Genomic DNA, 21,266 nt, shown 5'->3' with positions numbered 1-21,266 from the left:
TGTGTATGTGAAGCAAGGAGGCGCTGTTTCCTCTGAACACATGGACTTCTCTCAAACAGGAATGTGAAAAAGCAGCAGGTTTGTTTGATTAGTTTGTCTGTGTACAGAGTTGATTCTATTTTTTGTAAATATTATCCACCACCAACATGTGAAGTATTAAAATGGTCTACAGATCTATTTGAATGTAGAATATGTTCCTATTTTTTAACTTCAGTTATATGTTGTTGTGTCTCTTTGGTTTATAAAAACCTTAGCTTCTCAGATCCCTCAATATGAGTGTCAGTTTTCCAGTTCAGGGGACAGTCAATGTATAGAGGAGAAACAGCGCCCCCTAAAGCCACAATGCATGATGGTCGAATAAATAGTTTGTAGACTGATATACTGACCCATTCAACAAATTAGAAAATTATTGAAAAGTCAATTTATTTCAGTCTCTCTATCACCAAGTGAAACACGTTATAATGGCTAATTAGACAAACAGATGTTTTAACGCCTATATTTCTCCTAGTTATGATGATTTTCTGCTAACTGCTAATGACAATACATTTAAGATTAGAAGATTGCGTCAGGTCAATGTAAACAGTATTTTTTTAAAACAGAAATGTGTGCTTAGTGAAAACTTTGCTGAATACCTGCACAAAGGTTGTTATTTTCAAAGGGTACTTTTAATCTGACAAACCAGACTCATTGGGACGTATATTCTAATTTATTGAATATGTCGGTATGTGGTCCATCTAAACCTTTAAAACTATCGTGTTATCTTTAATTCTGCAACATCCTTGCAAATAAATAAATGAATTAGCATTGAAATGACATTTTTCAGTTAAAAAAAAACATTTCTAAACTTTGAAATTCTATGATAATTTGTGCTTTTGTTTCCTCTCATCTTTATTATCTCAACAGCCTTCTTATGTGTTTGAATGAGAATCATCTCAACCATCTCCAGTCACTACAGAGCGCTGTAAAACCTGACACACAAAGGAGACAGCACATTACTGCTGTTTTAATCTCTCTACATTAACTGTTGGTATTATTTTAGAATTTATTTTCAAATTTTAGACCTTTCCTAGAGCTGTGCTTGGTCAAGCCCCAGCCTATGTCTGGAACGTTTTAGAACCCTACAGTTCTTCTGGCATTAACAAAGGATGTTAATGCTTCCAGGAAGATGGGGGATTACTGCTTTGGAGTAACCCCTCGGGTTGTGGAATGTGTTGCCTCCATCTCTGCACTGTGTCAGTTCTGAAACGGCTGAAGACCCATTTATTCAGACTGGATTGTAAATAGTTTACTGCAGAATTATTTTTTTCTGTATAATATGAAATTGGTTTAGTCTTCTGTGCTTTTATTTTGTTCCTGTTTTTATTGTAAAACACTTTGTGGTTTTTCAATCTGTGACAGGTGCTGTAGTATATTTATTTACTTAAGCCTCTCTAAGAGACTTTTCATTTATACATCTTACAGAGATATGTTATAGGCAATTGAGCCCAATTACATATACTTTGATAACCAAAATAATAGATTAAACATAATAAATATTATTGTTGTGGAGCTCATATGTATATTTATTCAATTAATTCAAATCAAAAAGGGGTTTTCAAATAAAATCTTATTTATTTTGTCAATATATACAGTTTTTGATTATATATAATTACTGTATATTATTAATATATATGATTAAATAAAGACGATTATGATTGGTATGACTACATATATGACTAATTAAAGATCCTGCAATTGACATGCTCAATATTTTTAAGTGAGTTCCAGTTCTAATATCTAATATTTTTGATGCCAAAAACCTGTTGCTTTTTATATTTTAAATATGAAAATAAAATTAAATCAAATGCAACTTATCCGTTTGCTTGTATAAAACAAAATAAAACAATGAATCACATTTGATTTTCACAATTTGTCATTTTAAATAAAAATCAAATAATTAATTGGGGTTTTTTTAATCTATGGCTTCTTATGAAAAAAAAAAAAATTCAAATTACGGACCGTTTCCAACAAAAGTGTACGGATGGTTGTGTTATGTTGCATAAATAAACATAGCACCAGGTCAGACTGCATTGGCAAGATTTGTCCTCCCAGACAAAGGCTTTAAAAGGGCTCTGAAGCACACAAAGAAATAGAAAACCTTGAGCTTTGTAGGCAGAGGGACAGGTCAAAGTAACTTAAAGCAGCGGATAAAAGAAATGTTGTGTTTACTTCCTTTTAAATCAGACGATAATAAGCAGTGCCATCAGCTCGGAATTGGCTAAGAACTGTGCAGAAGAAGGATGCCGAGAGGTCACCTCTGTTGTGAAAACCTGACAAACAAAATCTAAAATACGTGGCAGTAGAAGAGGACAGGAGAGCAGTACAATAAATATGGATACAATTAATAATACTGAGAAAAAGTTCAACATTTTTTATCCTTTGTTCAAGAAAGTGAAACTCATTCATTATGTAGACTGCTTGTAGACAAAGTGAAGTATTTCAACGCCTTTATTTCTTTTATCTATGGTGATTATGGATTACATGCAATGGAAATTTACCATACAATGTCTCAGAAAATTTGGGTATTGTGAAAAAGTTAAATATTGTAAACTCATGGTGTCACACTCTCAGTTGACTCACTCAACACACCTGCAAAGGTTTCCTTTGCCTTTAAAAAGTGTTTCAGTCTGGGTCAGTAAACTCTACAACCATGGGGAAGACTGCTGCCTTCCCAGTGAGAGTAAGTCACAAAGGTAAATGTTGTATCCAAGCACATTCACAGAAAATTAAATGACAAGAGAAATCGTGGTGTGAAATGTTGCACCAGGGACAGGGATAACCACAGCCTTGTGAGAAGTGCCAAGCAAAACCCATTCAAGCATCAAGAGCCACTACACACAGACAAATGACATTTCTCATGCCAAGGTTCTCCTGAAACAGACACTGGAGTGTTGCTCAGTGGTCCAAAGTCTTCTTTTCTGAAAGTAAAGTTTGCTTTTGATTTGGAAGTCAAGGTTCCAGAGTCTGGAAGAACAGTGGAGAGGCTCAGAATCAATGTTGCTTGAGGTCCAGAGTGAAGTTTTCTCTGTCAGGAAACCCAGAGTGTCATGTCTCTGGGTTTCCTGAGGTCCACAGTCAGTGCAGCCATCTTGCAGACCATTTTAGAACACTTCTTTATTCTGACAAATGCTATAACAATGCCGAATTCACTTCCCAGCAGGACATGGTACATGCTAACATTGCCAAAGGTACCAAGAGCTGGTTCAGTGACCTTGGTCTTACTGTACTGTACATGACTGGCCAGAAACAGACCTGACCAGAACACCACAGAGGTCCTGACCATGGTCAAGAGGATGATGAGAAGCCAGTCCAACATGGTCATGTGCTTTATGGACCTTAAAAGACCAATAGCAATGTTCCTGTAGCTATTTTGTGGGAGGTATTGCTGTATTATGGGGTTGCTTTTATCCAATGATGTCATTCCCGTTCCCTTACCGGTTTGGACACTGGCATGGTGTTTGTCACTGATCCTGTTTAAGATATTCGGAGACAGGATATTAAGTTATGAAGAGAAAGCTTTCTGCTTTGGGACCTCAGGATCTTTGATTCTGGCTGATTAGGTTAATCTTATTGACATCTTTGACCCATTACCTTTACCATTGAGCAGAACAAGTCTAACTACTTAGGGTGAAGCAGCTAGAATAGGAATTAGCTTCTCTACATCTGAAGCCATGTTTCTCAACTGGGCTGTCCCCTCCGGTTTGGGTGTCTTTCTGTCCCTCAAGCGGTGTTTTTGTGCATGGTTTGGGTCCTGTTGTCTTTTTCTTTGCTGTTGTTGTTTTTCTGAGAACCTTGGTGGTTTTTGGATGCAGACCCTAGAGCTTGAATGTTAGAAAGGCTAACTCTGGGTGAACCTTTCTAGAGTGTTTTGTTTGTTTCCCTCCTTTCTAACCTGACAGCTCAGTTTGTTGATCAGGGTCTGAATTTGTAAGTGTAAAAAATACTTATCATGGTGCTCTCCTTTTGTTCTACCAAATCCTTAAATAACCACAATTACAGACTCTCATTTAAGGTTTTAGATCTGCTATTTTATTCAGATGGTCATGGAGTGAAGTCCCAGCATGCATTGAAAGTGCCAGGTCAGCAGCAGAGCTGTGTGTCTGTTTGAGATGCAGGTCCCTGTCTCTGTTTTTAACCAACCCCTGCCTTTGTCTTGTCATCTTTAAAAATGATCAAACACTTCATCTCTCATTAAGCTGTCTGGCAGTGTACTCACATACTTTTTCTATCCTCGTTTTTATTTCTGACAAAATGTTTCACTCATTTCCTAGTTTTAGTTTTCAAATATCTAGATGTTTTTAGTGGATAATTATCAAAACAAAGACGGCCACCAGAGAGCGTATTGATAGAGTCAAGGTCGATTGAGTTGGCCGTTTTCAGGCTATCTTTTGATCTGTAGTCATTATCCTCAGTGAGTCCAGGACCTCCTCACAGTGTCTGTATTTAATCAAGTTAGTCGTGATACATGGTTCTGTAATAACATGAGGCAGTCGGCCACGGCTCCTTTATGTATTGTACAGATTACAACTTAATACGGAGTGAAAGTGGTGGAAATAATAAGAAGTATATTGTTGTTCATTTATATTATTCTCTGTTTACCACATCATGATGGCAATATGAACAGGAATATTATCCATGCGCCTCAGTGCTAAAAAAAAAAAAATCCCACCTGCCTTCCCAGGATTGAACAATTGATAGCAGTTTCAGAAAGCAAACTGTAATACAGAAGAAAAGGCTTAAACCCCCCCCAGTAAAGATAACAGTAAGAAAGTATTCCTACACTATAAGCGATTTCACATTTTGTCATGTTACCACCATTATATTATTTATATTATTTTTTTAAAGGTAGCTGTATGGCTGTGACTGCATGACACAGCAATCGTAGCCCCATAAACAAAAACATTGCTCTTGAAAAACATTCCAATTTGTAATATGCTTAAAGAAGTGATTTGTATCACTAAACTTCACATAGTTTAGCAACACAGTGGAGAAAATAGCAAAAATAATAATCCTGACAATGTGGACTTTTAAAAAAAAAGAAAAAAAACACTATTAACTGGAATTTATCACGTCAGTGATAAATCAAAATTCTTACATGAAAAGAAATTTATCGCGATAAATTTATCATATCATTTATCATGATAAATTATACAATAAATGTCTATTACCCCTAAGAAAAGGTTATTTCTGAAACATTTTCTTAAACGTGTTTTTAATTTTGCTTGCTCTAGTGCACTGAGCACTGCGACAGACTGGCAACCTGTCCAGGATGTACCCCGCCTCTCGCCCGGAACGTTAGCTGGAGATAGGCACCAGCACCCCTCCCGACCCCACTGAGGGACAAGGGTGTTCAGAAAATGGATGGATGGATGGATAGTGCACTGAGCAGCCAAATTTCAGTTTCAGTTTCTTAACTTATTCTGTCCGTTTCATTAGCTCCAAAAGCCTTCTGTGGTCATCCAGATGTTACTTTGAATACTTTCTGTTCTGATTCACAAGAGAAAATGCTGCTGCAGTTTCTTTCTTGTGAGCGGTCTACCATTATTTCATCTGCTGCATCTGTTTTTCCAAAATAAATTTTTACTCAAATTGTTTTCCGTACCTCTTGTGTAGTTTAGAATAGTGTTTTTATTCCAAGCTGGACGCATTTTAATATGATTTTAATACAATCTCAGGTTGGAAGGAGCAGTTAGCTTCATTTTCATACCATTTGGCAGCTGCTGATAAAGCCCTGTGGTAGTTGGACACCATAACAAACGTTTATAGAAAAAAAATGTATTACTTTGAATTCTAAAAGATGCAAATATAAACTTACCAGTAGAAAACTAAATTGCACATTAAATTTACATGACAAAAGGAACATCCTGTGTACGGTGAGGCATGGTGGGAAATCCCAGACGAGTTGGAAAAGGTGACTTCACTGATGCAGAGCAGGACCAAATAGGAGAGAGAGAAAGAAGAAGTTCACACCATCTCCTCCATTGATCAGAATGGACAAGGATCATATCCCCGACTCCAACACCTCTCTGTCCAGCTTCCAACTACACAACCAGACAGAGATTTATAGAGGAGTGGCAGAAGTAAACGAGGTGGAGTAGCAATGCTCGCCGGTAACTGAGCATGTAACAGGACATGTCACTGTAGAACGTCATCTCTGCTACCCAGAAAATTAGCTAACTTCAGTCAGAGGCGTCTACAGATTTGCTTCAAGACTAGCTATTACTACTCCATGGATGATATGAGTCATCACAAAATTTCATTTGCCTTTGTGATAAATAAAGTATTTGTTGACTTTGAATTGAATTTGAAACTTCTAATTAGTGATACATGAATGCCTGTTTCCTTGGGCAATGTCTCTGATGGGAGATATAAATTTAATTTTTTTTATTATTATTTATTGTTATTATTATTCTATAATATTCAATTCAATTTTCCTTTGGAATCAATAAAATATTTTTGAATTTGAACTATTGAAATGACATATATTTTTCTGGTTGAATGTAAATATTGATACTTAAATGTAAATGGTGAGGCAATCTTGCCAGATCCCTCCTGAAAAGGGTTATTATTATTATTATTATTATTATTATTATTATTATTATTATTATTATTATATGATGTTGCATGGTGGCTCACCTCTATCACAGACATTTCAAAATGGGAAAGACAACAGAACACGGCATAAAGTAAATATGTGTTATTCTACACTATATTCAATAACTTAAAAAATAAGTGATAAGTTCTTATCTTCTTCAAATTGTCCTAAGCCAATTAGAACTGTGACCAAGAGCAATGGATGAGGACCTAACTTTATCTTACCACTATGTGAAAGAATAAAAAGGAAGGATGGTAAAGGAGGTAAAAGGAATTTCAAACTCACCGAAAACTGCATGTTGGCTTCACCAAGTTTCTATAGCAGCTTGCTAGCTACATCTAACCTGTTTATTTGAGAGGCCTGCCAGGAAACAGACTCTTTCTCACAACATCAAATGTTTGCAGGTTGCCTCGCTCCACTGGGCGTTTCACCTGAAACTGTTTTATTTGCTTACATGAGACCAACATGGAGTTTGTCAGCTAAAACCGCCTCAGGTGTAAATGTTGGAGGTTCTGTGATGCTGTGGGTCTGTTTCTCATCCTAACGTCCTGATGTCCTACCCCATCCATCCATCCATCCATCCATCCATCCATCCATCCATCCATCCATCCATCCATCCATCCATCCATCCATCCATCCATAGACTCTGGAGTCGTCTCATTGTATGTTCCAACCTTGTGAAATATTACAAGAAAAAAAAAAGTGCTGTCCTAATGGCAAAAATGGGATTGCGTAATAATCGCCAATTTTTGTGCCACCAGGGATTTTGTAAAAAAATAATCCTTGGCATGTTTTTTCCCCAAAAAATAATGTACACAAAATAAGAAGTTGTACTGAGTGTACCAAAGAACCAAACAGAATTGGCTTAGTCATCAATTTATGTGAGATTATTAATTACTTACAATCTGAGTCAAAGTCATGGACATTTAAGAGTGGAGTTGTTGAAAGTGAATGACTTCAGTGGTGATGAAGAGACTGTAACTGGGATGAAGATGGCTGTCTGGGATGATTTGTGACACAAGGAAGAAGAGACCTGCAATGATGCATGGTTTCAGGCTGCCTTGATGTCACACAAATAAAAACGGAAGGCGTAAAAAAGAAGGAAGTAGTTTACTAAGCGTGACCTGCCATGACTCTTAAAGTTTGATGTTGTAATAAGAAAGAGAAAGAAAAGGCTGATATCTAAGGATTTTTACTGAATAATAAGTATATTTTTAAAAAAATTGCAAAGAAAAATATTTAGAAGATTAATTTAAAGCAAAAACTCAGCATTTTTGAGCTGTTATCTTAACATGTCTCTTCTTCATATCCATGCAATTCAATGATAAAAAAGTTATAAACTTTATTTTCTCTGCTTCTTTACTTGCTTTATTTGTTTATTTCCTTTGCACTTACTGTACAGTCAATATTATATGTAACTTAAAATAATACAAAAAGTTAATTTCTTGATTATATTGTAAGTTAATTCATTGTCCACTACAAATGGTGCCTCACTCTAATGTTTAATTTTCTAAAAAAAAAAAAAGAAAGAAAAAGAAAGAAAAAAGTACAACACTAATCACAATGTTTGAGGGGAATGGAAATAAGTTCTTTGTAACCGGACTCTTGGACGTGACGTTTTAGGACATGATTGGTGGCGGAGACCTCTATATATCCGTCAGGCTTCACTCCCACCTTCTCGCCAGTGGAATTTCAGCTCAGCTCCTGCACCTTCAGGGCAGACGAACACATAAAAGAAGTAAGTACTCGCTTGTTTTCAGTCCTATACCTCTGTATTCCTGACATCCGCGACTTCTACTGACCACTAATAAACCACCGCGGTACTTGTCCTTTGGCCAGTTAAGGGGTAAGCTCCACATATTACACTATGTTCTGGCCTGACTCCGTGTCATTTCAACCCTCTCTCAGCTGTGTGCCTACGTGGACTTAGCTCGCTAGTCGAACGTTATGGACGCTAACGTTAGCTCGCTAGCTAGGCTATAGTTGGACTTGTACTTTTATTGAGTGTACTAATGTTGGATAACCCGCATAAAACGTCACGGTCACTGTCGAAATGTACAGTTGGGATTATTGTAAAGTTTTTAGCTTTTAATTAGCTGACATTCTAATGTCACCAACTGTAAAACACACAGACTTAAGTTGTGTTTTCCAAGTGAGAGTGAGGCATGCTAAGTTAAGGCTACCTATTAGCCGAAGGGCTACGTGTCACAGTCGTACACGCCGCAGTCAAAGTTTTTAGCAAGTTTGCTAACAAGCTGTGGTTTCTGGGCTAATATTCAGTTATTTTGTATTTGTCCTTGTGGCTCTCACACCTCTACTCAATGGCCCGAGTATCTAATGTTATCTATCGTGTCCTCGTTTGACATTATTAGTTTTTGTCAGGCAGACTTTACGTTTTATCGGCTAGGCAAGGTTAGCCGATATGAAGGTACCTAGCATTAACTGTGCTGTAAAGTGTCGTTGGCAGCTGTCAGCTAGTTAACATGATATCCTGTTAGCTGCCTTCTTAAGTCTATAAGCTGGGATTTAGACTATAATGTTATCGAGGCTCGAACGTTGGCAGGCTGTAGGAAATATTAATGCAAGTTAACGTGGAGTACAGAGCAACAAGACACTGACTTATTAGTGGCTCTTTAATAAATACCTGGCGTGTTGCATATCTTTTCTCCTTGGCATCACTGTACTGTATTTTAAGCTTCATAAAATTATGTTGGCTAAATTCTCAAATGAATATATTTCAGAAGTAGAATTCAAAACCTAATTCAGAAAAAAAAAATTGGATGGCAAAATTCATGTATGATGGTATACATGGATTTTATTTATTTTATTTTTTATGCATATGATTCTGAGGTAATTTATAATCTTCGGTCTATATTAAGCAATGTCAAAGTTTGGTTTGATGGATGTTATATTTTAGATTTTCCATCTGTTCGGTGTTCAGAATAATTATACTTTGAAAGCGTGAGTTGTCTGAATCAGATTTTACTAGTCCCACCAAAGCATGTGCTGTCCTATCAACAGTTCTTTTTCTTTTTTTCTGTATTTATTTTAAACTTGAAACTCATTAGTCTATTTTCAAGACAAATGGATCCAATCCACTATTATGTAATGACAACACTGAACACTACAGAGTTCAGTGTCATTACAGACACTGAACACTATAGATTTGTTTTTTTTTGTTGTTTTTTTGTGTGAATTTTTAAAAAGCTAACTTTTATATACACTACCTTTTTTTTTCCCTTCCCCTCTTTACTTTCTTTTGGGAGCATAGCCACTAATTGGTACAAAGATGGAACCCATAATAGGTAACCTGCCAAACTAGAAGTCATGTTTTGGCTGCAGGAGTGCAAAGACGTTTCCCTTCCCCAATGTTTAGTCAAAAGCTTCACCATGTCACTCATGACCTAGGAATTACACTGTTGACTAAAAAGGTTTGACTCTTATGTTAATGAGCCACCGTAAGAAAACTAGTGAAACTTCTCACTGGATAAGGTCCATTGGACAAAAAAAGCATAGCATGCTGCACATTAAGTAAACTCTTGTGCGGTGGTAGAGCACAGCACTGCCCAGTTTACTGTTTTTCAAATATTTTTACCTCGAGTCTAATCCACATCGCTCCTGAGATTCTTCTGTGGTTCAATCAGAACAAATCATGCCAGAGTTTTCCCCAGAAAACTCGCTAAACCCAACAGAAGGGATGTCAGGGCGGTCCCCCCAACGACCTACTGTGTGTTTGTATTAAAAAAAAAAAAGTTATCAGGAAATGTGAAAATATGACAAGGTGTTATTGGGAGACATTATTCACAATACTTAAGCACAAATTATAGTCTTAAACACACAAGCACAATAAAATTCAATTAAAAAAAATATCACTCGTTTTGCACTTCATACAAGTCATAATTAAGTTATCAATGACAACTAAACCCATCTTAAACGGTCAATGTTGCATGTGTGTAAAAAGCTGTTTAAATGCAAGTTTACTACTTTTCCCCCAAATCCTATAAAGACTCTGATGTTGGTTCATACTGCTTTTTGTGGGAAAGTCTCCAAAATGTTCAGTTTTTAGGTTGTAACTTGACTAGACCAGAATCATTTGTAGGGTTTGCTTCAGGAAAACAATAATCGGTTTGTCTGATTTATCATTGAAGAGTCATTAGCTGGTATATTTATTGCAGATCTGCTTGTTTACCAATAAAGCAGTACAGGAATTTAAAGCTTAAAGTTTTTCATAGACGGGAATAATTCCTTTTGGAGTCCTTACCTTCCTCCTCTTTGTTTCTTAAACAGGTAAAAGCTGGCAGGCTGACGGGAACTTGCATTTTACAGGACGGATTATCTGGTAACTGACCATTTAGCTGGTAAGTTGTTTGCACACACGCAGCGTTTTTTAGTCATTTATATGGAATACATCTTTAGTTTTTCATAACAAATGTTGAGTCAGTCCAGTTGTATACAGAAGATGGGCTCAAAGTCGATAATGCGCTTTCCAATTTCACCCCAGTTATAAAACAGTGCAGTCAGTTTCAGTTTACTATGCTGAAGCAGCAAAAGGTTATAAAGGTAGGATAAACTTGGACCAATAGTAAATGGGGGTTTGAGGAGGATATTTCTAAAAGATCTATTCCTTTCATTGCACATCTTTATGTTTATGATCATTTAGCCTTTTTAGTCTCTAGTGGCATTCTTATGGAACTAGGTTGGCGGAAAGAGGAGACGTGAAGACACCTGTGCAGTCAGGTGGCCAGGACTTCCACATGGTTCACATATTTTGAGCACACGGCACGCCTCATAGACAGACCTGCACACACACGTGGACAGGACTGACACCAGCACATTTCTTATGTTCCCACCTTTAAAGCAGAAGAGTGTGGTCATAAATTCATGATGTGAACGTAGATTATTACAGCCAACTTTTTAGATTATGACTTCAGTGGTTATTAAAACCTCTGGTTGAACGAATGGGTTGTTGCTGCCTCAGTTTGGAACAGCTGTTCTCTATACAGATTTACCATTTCTATTGTAACGCACTCAAATTGTTCATGCTTTTATATCCGTTTTCTGCTTTTCTTGGAGGAAAAGCCACCCTATTATTATTCATTCTTTTCTTTGTTGGCAAGAGTTTCTTGACCAAAACACTCAAACTAGAGACTCCCCTGGCTATATTGAGGTTTTGTTTTAAACATGATGAAATTGAAACTAGGTGTGTATCCTTTTTCCAAGAAACTGTATTCTCTCAGTAATGAGGACTGCTGTTGGAGCTTAATGCATAAAATTCAACAAAGCTGAGAGGTGGAGGTGAGGACTCCTGAGTTTTGCTCTTGAAACTGAACAGTTGGCTCAAAGATCTAAGACACGGACCGCTCCTGGACTTTAATCTCTTGCATTGTGGACATAGAGAGAGGTCACAGAGTGAAATCCTCTTAGCCATCACCCTACTATAATTCTTTGAATAGTGCCGTTTGAAGAGACGGAGAGATTGTGGACTGCATTTGGCATTGCTAATAAAGGTGATCGTGATCTCTGGAACATGGGTTTTCTGTGATAAAAGTAGATTAGATAAAGGGAAAGCCAAAGTTCAGCTAGAATAAGCTTGCTCATGATCATGTGACTTTTATTTAATTTAAAAAAAAAACATATTTAGTTCTTGAGCTTCAACATTTCCTGACCTGTATGACTGTAATTGAGCCAAAATTAAAATTATAATAACATGCGGCTCACCTAACACCTGTTTTTCTGAACTCTACCACGTTCCAAAAAGTGAGCAAATTATAACTTGTGTCACTTTAACCTTTACTCATTAGCTGCATTGTGGTTGTAACTGTACTAAACCATGCGCTTTGTTTCTAGTGGCACACTCGGACTCTGTGTTTGACGTGGGATCTTAACCATGAGCTCAGTCGCTGTACTTACGCAGGAAAGCTTCATCGAGCACCGCAGTGGGCTTCTGCCAGAGCAAAGTGGTGGTGAGTGTTTCTGACCATTTATGTACTTTTATGGCTTTATGTCTTTGTAATTGGAGTAGTTTCACCCTCCCCTCCAGCTGCTGGAGGCCCCAGTGCTGGAGAAGATGAGGAGGAACTTCCTACCTACAAGGATGCCTTCCCACCTCTCCCTGAGAAAGCGGCCACGCCTGAGGGGACGCAGGAAACTGCCAATGCCTGGACATCAAAGATTCGGCCTCTCAAATCCTCCATTATCACCCAGGTGCACCAATACTACTACTTTAACTTAACATGTGGCCCTGTGTCTCCTTTTGCTCAAATTTATAAGAATTTTACAGAGTTTCCTTAAATGCAAGTTGGCTTTAAATGCATTAATCACAAGTCTTACATTTTGGCATGGTATGACTATTTAATTTTGTATATTTTGATATATGCAATATTTGCAGGTAAAAGTTTCATATGCAGACATCTTCCTTGTGTTCTGTGTCTTAAGGTACTGATAACTAGCTGCTAATGTACCCTAGCTAGCTCTTTTTTTTTGGCATCTGTCAAGTAAGTCAAACTTTGCCAGTTGGCTGGACGATGTTCATCTTCACCCCTAAATCACTTCTGTTACTAAGCCATAAAATATTACGTTGCTTCTTGCTAAGAACTTGGCATTAATGAGGTTAAGTCTACAGAGGGCCACATGCAGAATGGGAAGCACAAAGCTGCTGCCAAGAGCCATAAGCGGACCCCAGAAATGTCAGTTTTTGCTGTGCTTGATTGTAATGCAGCAGCATCCTCTGAACATTCTATAGATGTAATGTTTTTTTGTGTTTTTAAATTTAATTCAATGTAGCATTAAAGCACTGAGTCTTAAATTTTACCCTGGTTTTAGTGGTGGGACTTGATTAAAGGTTAATGTAGCTCGTACATCAGATTTACAGGCATGCCAGAAATGCAACACAAAGTTCTGTCTTATGACTTTTGTATGCTTAAAAAAATGAAATTAATTGGGTTTCACTGTAGGCATTGTGGCACCCATTAATGAATTCAGTACAATATCTATAAGTTTATCTTATTTTTATTTTTATACGCCTCAGGTTTTCCATGTGCCGCTGGAGGAGCGCAAGTACAAGGACATTAACCAGTTTGGGGAAGGGGAGCAAGCGAAGGTCTGTGTGGACATCATGCATAAGACCGGAGCCCACCTGGAACTCTCCTTAGCTAAAGACCAGGGTCTCTCCATCATGGTGTCTGGGAAGCTGGATGCTGTGATGAAGGCCCGCAAGGAGATCGTGTCCCGACTGCAGACTCAAGTACAAGGCTTTGGAATTTCTATTGGTCAACATTTATTGTCTGCGACAAAGATGACTGAAATGTTTTTTTTTTTTTGTTTGTTTTTTTTCCCAGGCTTCAGCGACTGTCGCTATCCCAAAGGAACACCATCGCTTTGTCATCGGCAAAAACGGGGAGAAGCTTCAGGAGCTAGAGCTCAAGACTGCCACTAAGATCCAGATCCCACGACCCGACGACCCCAGCAACCAGATCAAGATCTCTGGTACCAAGGAGGGTCTGGAAAAGGCAAAGCATGAGATCCTGTTGATCTCTGCTGAGCAGGTAAGCATTTCCACATTCATTTTTATTTCCCAGTTTTGCCATTTTTAACTTTTCCTATTCATTTTTTTTAATAGGATAAGCGTGCTGTGGAGAGGGTGAACATTGATAAGGTGTACCATCCCTTTATCACCGGTGCCTACAATAAGATAGTCGGAGAGATGATGCAGGAAACTGGTGCTCGCATTAATGTCCCCCCTCCAAGCGTGAATAAGAATGAGATTGTCATCACTGGGGAAAAGGAGCAGGTGGCCCTTGCTGTGACTTTGATCAAGAAGATCCATGAGGAGAAGGTGAGGGGGCACCAAACAATCAGATTGTATAAAACAATGTTTAGTTCCTGTCAAAAAGTACAAACAGCTGGTCTTTGTATCTCCTGCAGAAGAAGAGTACGACCACGATTGCGGTGGAGGTGAAGAAGTCTCAGCACAAATATGTTGTCGGCCCCAAGGGAAACACCCTGCAGGAGATTCTGGATAGAACTGGCGTCTCGGTTGAGATCCCACCTTCAGACAACAGCTCAGAAACAGTCATCCTTCGTGGGGAGCCTGACCGCCTGGGGCAGGCCCTCACCGAAGTGTACGCCAAGGTACAGGCGCTTTCTGATGACGAGTGGAAGTGCTGACCCGAGGGCATGAGAGCTGGAGGGAAAACTAACTTTTTGTTTCTGTTTTCAGGCAAACAGTTATACTGTTTCCTCGGTTTCAGCTCCTTCTTGGCTTCATCGTTTCATCATTGGCAAAAAGGGACAGAACTTGGCTAAGATCACCCAACAGATGCCCAAGGTGGGTGTCGTCTAGACTGGAAGAAGTTTGAGGTCTGACTGTTTATTAATCCTAAATGAATTGATGTTACCATTTGTGTTCAGGTGCACATTGAGTTCACCGAGGGAGAAGATAAAATCACTTTGGAAGGACCAACCAAAGACGTGCAGATGGTGCAGAGTCAGATTCAAGCCATTGTTACGGATTTGGTGAGGATTCCTTTTCACTGAAGTCTAGCAAATGAGTCATCTTCTGTACATGAAGAAAATCTTTCACCTGCTGATACTAAAAACTTAAGATTTCTTCTCTGTGACTACTTCTACACCAAAGAATGAACTAATTTGGTAGCATATAAGAATGGTGCATTCACTCATCTGCGAAAGATAGGATTTTTGACTTTGACTTGATGAAGTTGAAAACCATCCGATTTTGGTCAGAGGCCATTCATTGTGCATTTCTACACATGAAAGGCACACATCAAATTTTTTATTTATAATTTTACCTTTTAACAGGTAAGTCGAATGGACTATGCAGAGATCACTGTGGATCCCAAATTCCATCGTCACTTGATTGGAAAAGGAGGCGTTAACAGTAAGTGTGCACCTGAAACTGCATCATTTAAAAAAAAAAAAAAAGAAAAAAAAGTTGCACTTAAAAACGATCTGTTTTTTGTGTTTTTTGACTTAACTTTTAGTCAACCGCATCAAAGAGTTGCACAAGGTGACAGTCCGCATCCCCCCTGACAACGAGAAGAGCAACCTGATCCGCATAGAGGGGGATCCCCAGGGTGTGCAGGAAGCCAAGAAGGAGCTGCTGGAGCTAGCGTCACGCATGGTCGGTACACACCGCTAAGAGGCTACATGTAGTTCACCGTAGAGTCTTGCATTGCTCAATAACTTGTGGGGCTTGCAGGAGAACGAGCGTACAAAGGACTTGATCATCGAACATCGTTTACACAGAGCCATCATCGGGCAAAAAGGGGAGAAGATAAAGGAAGTACGGGACAAATTTCCAGAGGTCAGTTCTAACTCCTCATTGATTTGCATTTGCTCTGTACTGGAGCTGCTGGCGGTCTGTGAACGGTTCTGTTACGTTTGTTCCAGGTCATCATCAATTTCCCCGACCCAGCACAGAAGAGCGACATCGTTCAACTTAGAGGGCCTCGGAACGAGGTGGAAAAATGCTCCAAGTTCATGCAGAAGATGGTGGCTGAAATGGTAAACTGTCAGTTTTTTTTTTAAAATTAATTTTTCCCTCTTTTATTACTACTGTGATACACATTTTGAGGTGCAACACAGGGTGTCTGTGCATCCTTAAAGTATTAACCCTTGTGCGTGCGAGGACTGAGGCAAACGTAGGACTGTGGTAAATGATACAAGTTTTACATGTGTGGGGTTGGTTGGACCCCATTTCTAAACACAAGGGTTACATGCATGTATCTAAAATTAATGCCTTAAAATTTATTAATTTTACTGATTTTAATTTTTCTAAAAATTTTTGCCCCTTAGTACGCGGTCCCCGATTATGATCTAATGTCACAGGTCTTAAATTTTCTCTTGGCAGGACTATTTAATCTTGTATATTCAGTTTGTTTCTCTTGTGGGACTTTTGTCAGAAAAACAAATAACTCAAACTGACAGGCAAAAGTACTTTATTGTGTTCTGTGACAAGGCAGTTGAGGCCAACGGTCCCTCACTAACATACACTTGTTAGCCGTCTCTTTTTGCATCAATTATGGGTAAGTGCAATCAGCTCCACTTGGCTGGACGAAGTTTGTACATTTCTGTGGAGATATAGGTCTTAAATTTAAGACTTTTGTGAATGGAATTTGAGTTGGTGAATCCCTTCAGTAACAATGCGTTCACATTTTCATTTTTGCTGGTTTAGGTGGAGAACAGTCAGACTCTGTCCGTCCCCATCTTCAAGCAGTTTCATAGGAACATAATTGGAAAAGGAGGAGCAAACATCAAGAAGGTGCTGTATGTTGTACTTTTTTTTCTTTCTGTATTGCACAATCAATCCAAGAAGAAGCCTTAAAGAAGATCTTTAATGCTGTAGATCCGAGAGGAAACGAACACCAAAATCGACCTCCCTGCCGAAAACAGCAACTCTGAAATGATCGTCATTACGGGAAAGAAAGCAAACTGTGAAGCTGCAAGGAACCGCATTTTGGCGATTCAGAAAGAACTGGTAACACTCGCTAAACCCTGTCCATCTGGTTGCATGATGGTAAAACTACAGTTTAGTAATTCTTGTCTCTCTGCGATAAGGCCAACATCACAGAAATGGATGTGTCCATCCCCTCAAAGTTGCACAACTTGCTGATTGGTTCAAAGGGCCGCCTGGTGCGATCCATCATGGAGGAGTGTGGTGGCGTGCACATCCACTTCCCCACCGAGGGCTCAGGGATCGATAAAGTCACCATCAGAGGCCCAGTGGAGGAGGTGGAGAAAGCAAAGCAGCAACTGCTTGCTCTAGCAGAGGAAAAGGTTCGTACAAGCCTTTCAACTTCTTTGCTAAACTTGCAAGCAGTTTATTTTGCCATGTGATTATACAGTTGGATTGATGTTTAGCACCCGTCCACCACAAAGCCACTTACACTTTATGGTGGTTACCACCTCTTCAACATGGCTGCCAACTATCATAAATTTATTCTGAAAAGCCCTACCGAACTTTCAATTTAAAATTTGGTAAACCATCTTTCACAGCAAATAAAGAGTTTCACTGCTGAGCTGCATGCAAAGCCAGAATACCACAAGTTTCTCATCGGGAAAGGAGGCGGAAACATCCGGAAGGTCCGCGACAGCACCGGTGCCAGAATCATTTTCCCCACCTCTGAGGACAAAGACCAAGAGCTCATCACTGTGGTTGGGACTGAGGAGGCGGTTCGGACAGCCCAGAAGGAGCTGGAGGAGCTCATCAAGAGTTTGGTATGCCATTAAAAAAAAATAAAAATAGGAGTCCTGTACAGGAATGGGCTGGTATGTGGGTTCAATGGGAAAACCTTGAGGCCTACTTGATATCTCTGGTGTAATTTATTTTTCCTCTTGTGGGACTTTTTTGTCAGGCAAAAGTTTGAGTCACACTCAAATATCTTTATGTTCTGCGATTGTTGACTTTTGAGGCTACTGGTAACTCACTAACACTCTTGCTAGCTAGAGTATGTTAACAGCTACCTTGCTAGCCTTGTTTGCATCTATTATGGGTAAGAACAAATTTAATGCCAATAGCACACTTCAGTGGATACGTAGGTCTTAAATTCCATTCATAATGGTCTTAAATTTGAGTGGGTGAAAGGTGCAGATTATTCTGTTTATGTGTAGCCATTTTGAACTCATTTATGGTTTTAAATGAGCTGATTCATTTATACTTCTAAAATGGCTTGACTTAAAAACAAAACAAACAAATGGCACAAAACATACCTAAAGTGTCAAACCTAAACATCTGGAATGTTGTAATAGGAAACTTATCACTAACCAGCCCATTCCTGATCCATAATATAAAAGTGCATATCTTGTGGTTTCTAAATACTGATGTCCACTTTGTGGTTTCAGGACAACATTGTGGAGGACACGATGAACGTTGACCCCAAGCACCATCGCTACTTTGTGGCCCGCCGGGGTCAAGTCCTCAGGGACCTTGCTGATGAGTATGGTGGCATCATGGTGAGCTTCCCTCGTACCGGCTCCCAGAGCGACAAGGTCACCCTCAAAGGAGCCAAAGAATGTGTGGAGGCAGCCAAGAAGCGCATGCAGGAGATTGTTGAGGACCTGGTAAGTGTTGGTTTTTTTTTTTTTTTTTTTTTTTTTGTTCTTTCCTGTTTCTTTCTTCTAAGATTTTTACTTGATTTTTCTTTCGTTTGTTTTTCTCCCCCAGGAGGCTCAGGTGACCGTCGAGTGTGTGATCTCTCAAAAGTTCCACCGTTCCATCATGGGTCCCAAGGGCTCTCGGATTCAGCAGATCACCAGAGATCACAACGTGCAGATTAAGTTTCCAGAGCGTGAGGACCCACAAGGTAAAAGCAAGCCTTCATTGTGTTTCTGCATTGTTTCTGACCAAACTTTAAACTAAAAGGAGCATTTTTGGCTCAAAACGATTAATGGCAAGTATATGTGTGTGTTTAGCAGCACCTCCTGCAGAAGCTCCTGTTCAGGAGAACGGAGAGGCCAATGGTGAAGTGAAAGAACCCGTCGACCCAAACGCTCCCAAAAAGTGTGACGTGATTTTGATTTCTGGTCGCAAAGAGCGCTGTGAGGCTGCCGTGGAAGCGCTGAAGGTCAGAGCTGATACCACGCCTCAGTTTGGACTCAGTCAGTTGCTTTTCTACATCTAAGCATGTCCTCCTCTCTGCAGGTCCTGGTTCCCGTCACGATTGAGGTGGAAGTGCCTTTTGAGCTTCATCGATACATTATTGGACAAAAAGGAAGTGGAATTCGTAAGATGATGGATGAATTTGAGGTAATCATCTTTAAAAATCGGTTAAAATGCAGTGTGGGCTCAGTGCAGCTTCCTCATGACTTCAATGTGCTTCCAGGTAAACATTCAAGTGCCTCCTCCTGACCAGCAGTCTGATAAAATCGCCATCACCGGCTTGGCCTCTCACCTTGACCGTGCCAAAGAAGGCCTCTTCGAGCGCGTCAAGGAGCTGCAGGCTGAGCAGGCAGATCGGGTTTGTATTTTTAATTCTTTAAAGTTGTTCTGCTTCAGCCTCTTTCACAAGATGCAACACAAAACTGGGATGATTTTCTTAGTCCTGCACTTGAACTTTAATGTTATCTGAAATAACATTAAAGTTATTTAATGTTCTTATGCTAAATTCAAATTTTGTACTTCCATTTGGTTTCTACTGCTTCTAAAAGCTGGTGTGTTTTTTTTTTTTTTAAACAATGAATTCATATTTTTTTGATGCTTGGAAAATGAACGGTTTCAAAAACCTGCCAATTGTAAAGTCACAAATAACAGGCACTGCACTGTTACTTAGCAAACCCAAGCTGAGCTCCAGCACATTTGGTCTTCTAGTTTTACTGCTATATAGTCCATACAATGGCTACTGGAAAAGACAAGTGTTTTGTTATTGACTTGCCATACAGAATCCACTTGCTCTTATTCTTGTTGGTTTTGCAGGAGGCTTCACTTCTGCTTTTCAGAGTCTTATAATTGAGCATCTGTTTGCAGCTAACAGTGAGTTCAGGGACGTGGCCAGCAGCTTATTTGGATTTAAAGTGACATAAACCCTAAAACAGCTTATTGTGAAATGACCTTAATACACAGAACTGATCAGACTCAAATCTCGTTATCCAAGAATATTGGTACAAAAAATATTTAAACATGTTTTGGCCTGTCCTAACCTGCTCAAGGAATCATAATAGGTCACCTTTTTAAAGGTTATGCACATCAGCACAAAAGTCTCAGATTAACTTTCAAACGCATGAAATCGGGCGATAAAACAAGTTTTGTGCAAAAAATCTCTCCTGAACCTGCAGGCACTCAAGAGCTTCAAACTGACCATCACTGTGGACCCAAAGTATCACCCAAAAATCATCGGCCGCAAGGGTGCCATCATCACAAACATCCGCACAGAGCATGATGTGAACATCCAGTTCCCAGAGAAGAATGATGAAAACCAGGTATAGCATGGCAACTAATGCTTAAAGTTCTTTTTTTTATTTTTATTTTTTTATACACTTTTATAAAATAGAAATCTTTTTTTTCTTCTTCAAAGGATCAGATCACGATTACAGGGTACGAGCAGAATGCCATAGCTGCACGGGAGGCTATCCAGGCTATAGTGGACGAGCTGGAGGAGATGATCTCCGAGAACATCACCCTGGACAGCAGGGTTCATGCCCGCATCATTGGTGCTCGGGGCAAGGGCATCCGCAAGATCATGGATGAGTTTAAGGTGAGCTTCAGGAGAACCGAAATGTTCTCCTGTCCAGAATACGCACCAAGGAACTCACCCAAAACCTCCCTGATGTCATTTAAATGTTTGTGTAAATGTACAAACTTTTAATCATGGTAAGGCAAGAGCTAAACGTGTAAATTCACAGAGCTTTTAAGTCAAAAACATGTTCAAGAAAATTTCTAGCCAGATTTGTTTTTATTGAAAATGTCAATTTTTTTTAAAATCATGACTTTTCAATGTTTTCAGATTGATCTCAGGTTTCCACAGAGTGGCGCTGCAGACCCAAACCTTGTGGCAGTCATAGGTCGTCCTGAACATGTGGATGAAGCCATCGATCATCTCCTGAACCTGGAAGAGGAATATGTAAGCTCCTCTGAATGTGTTTTTTTTTGTTTGTCAGAACAAGTTAATTTGCTAAGGAG

General features: G+C 39.2%; 1 protein-coding gene across 5 annotated transcripts in view; it reads left to right on the top strand.

Moving 5' to 3' along the window:
- Positions 1 to 8,271: 8,271 nt before the first annotated feature.
- The window catches only part of hdlbpa (high density lipoprotein binding protein a), a 14,699-nt gene continuing 1,704 nt past the window's right edge, over positions 8,272 to 21,266 (top strand). The window contains exons 1-26 of one of the 5 annotated variants that reach the window (XM_007576674.2): positions 8,272 to 8,372; positions 10,922 to 10,992; positions 12,482 to 12,597; positions 12,675 to 12,838; positions 13,662 to 13,877; positions 13,972 to 14,178; positions 14,253 to 14,468; positions 14,558 to 14,764; positions 14,853 to 14,960; positions 15,044 to 15,148; positions 15,452 to 15,530; positions 15,634 to 15,773; positions 15,852 to 15,956; positions 16,043 to 16,156; positions 16,827 to 16,913; positions 16,998 to 17,129; positions 17,210 to 17,428; positions 17,648 to 17,869; positions 18,494 to 18,712; positions 18,816 to 18,954; positions 19,067 to 19,215; positions 19,293 to 19,397; positions 19,474 to 19,608; positions 20,423 to 20,566; positions 20,662 to 20,841; positions 21,091 to 21,207. In XM_007576674.2, the coding sequence (XP_007576736.1) occupies positions 12,522 to 12,597; positions 12,675 to 12,838; positions 13,662 to 13,877; positions 13,972 to 14,178; positions 14,253 to 14,468; positions 14,558 to 14,764; positions 14,853 to 14,960; positions 15,044 to 15,148; positions 15,452 to 15,530; positions 15,634 to 15,773; positions 15,852 to 15,956; positions 16,043 to 16,156; positions 16,827 to 16,913; positions 16,998 to 17,129; positions 17,210 to 17,428; positions 17,648 to 17,869; positions 18,494 to 18,712; positions 18,816 to 18,954; positions 19,067 to 19,215; positions 19,293 to 19,397; positions 19,474 to 19,608; positions 20,423 to 20,566; positions 20,662 to 20,841; positions 21,091 to 21,207 (3,585 nt within the window). In that variant the 5' untranslated portion in view covers positions 8,272 to 8,372; positions 10,922 to 10,992; positions 12,482 to 12,521. Of the gene's footprint in view, positions 8,373 to 8,461; positions 8,481 to 10,921; positions 10,993 to 12,481; positions 12,598 to 12,656; positions 12,839 to 13,661; positions 13,878 to 13,971; positions 14,179 to 14,252; positions 14,469 to 14,557; positions 14,765 to 14,852; positions 14,961 to 15,043; positions 15,149 to 15,451; positions 15,531 to 15,633; positions 15,774 to 15,851; positions 15,957 to 16,042; positions 16,157 to 16,826; positions 16,914 to 16,997; positions 17,130 to 17,209; positions 17,429 to 17,647; positions 17,870 to 18,493; positions 18,713 to 18,815; positions 18,955 to 19,063; positions 19,216 to 19,292; positions 19,398 to 19,473; positions 19,609 to 20,422; positions 20,567 to 20,661; positions 20,842 to 21,090; positions 21,208 to 21,266 lie in introns of those variants that run through there. The other 4 variants (XM_007576673.2, XM_016663313.1, XM_016663311.1 and 1 more) reach the window with 4 other exon arrangements.

Source organism: Poecilia formosa, unplaced genomic scaffold (genome assembly GCF_000485575.1).
Source record: "Poecilia formosa unplaced genomic scaffold, Poecilia_formosa-5.1.2 Scaffold413, whole genome shotgun sequence".
NCBI classification, from domain to species: domain Eukaryota; kingdom Metazoa; phylum Chordata; class Actinopteri; order Cyprinodontiformes; family Poeciliidae; genus Poecilia; species Poecilia formosa.
The sequence above is the reverse complement of the archived record's forward strand: the minus strand, read 5'-3'. Positions and strand labels throughout refer to the sequence as shown.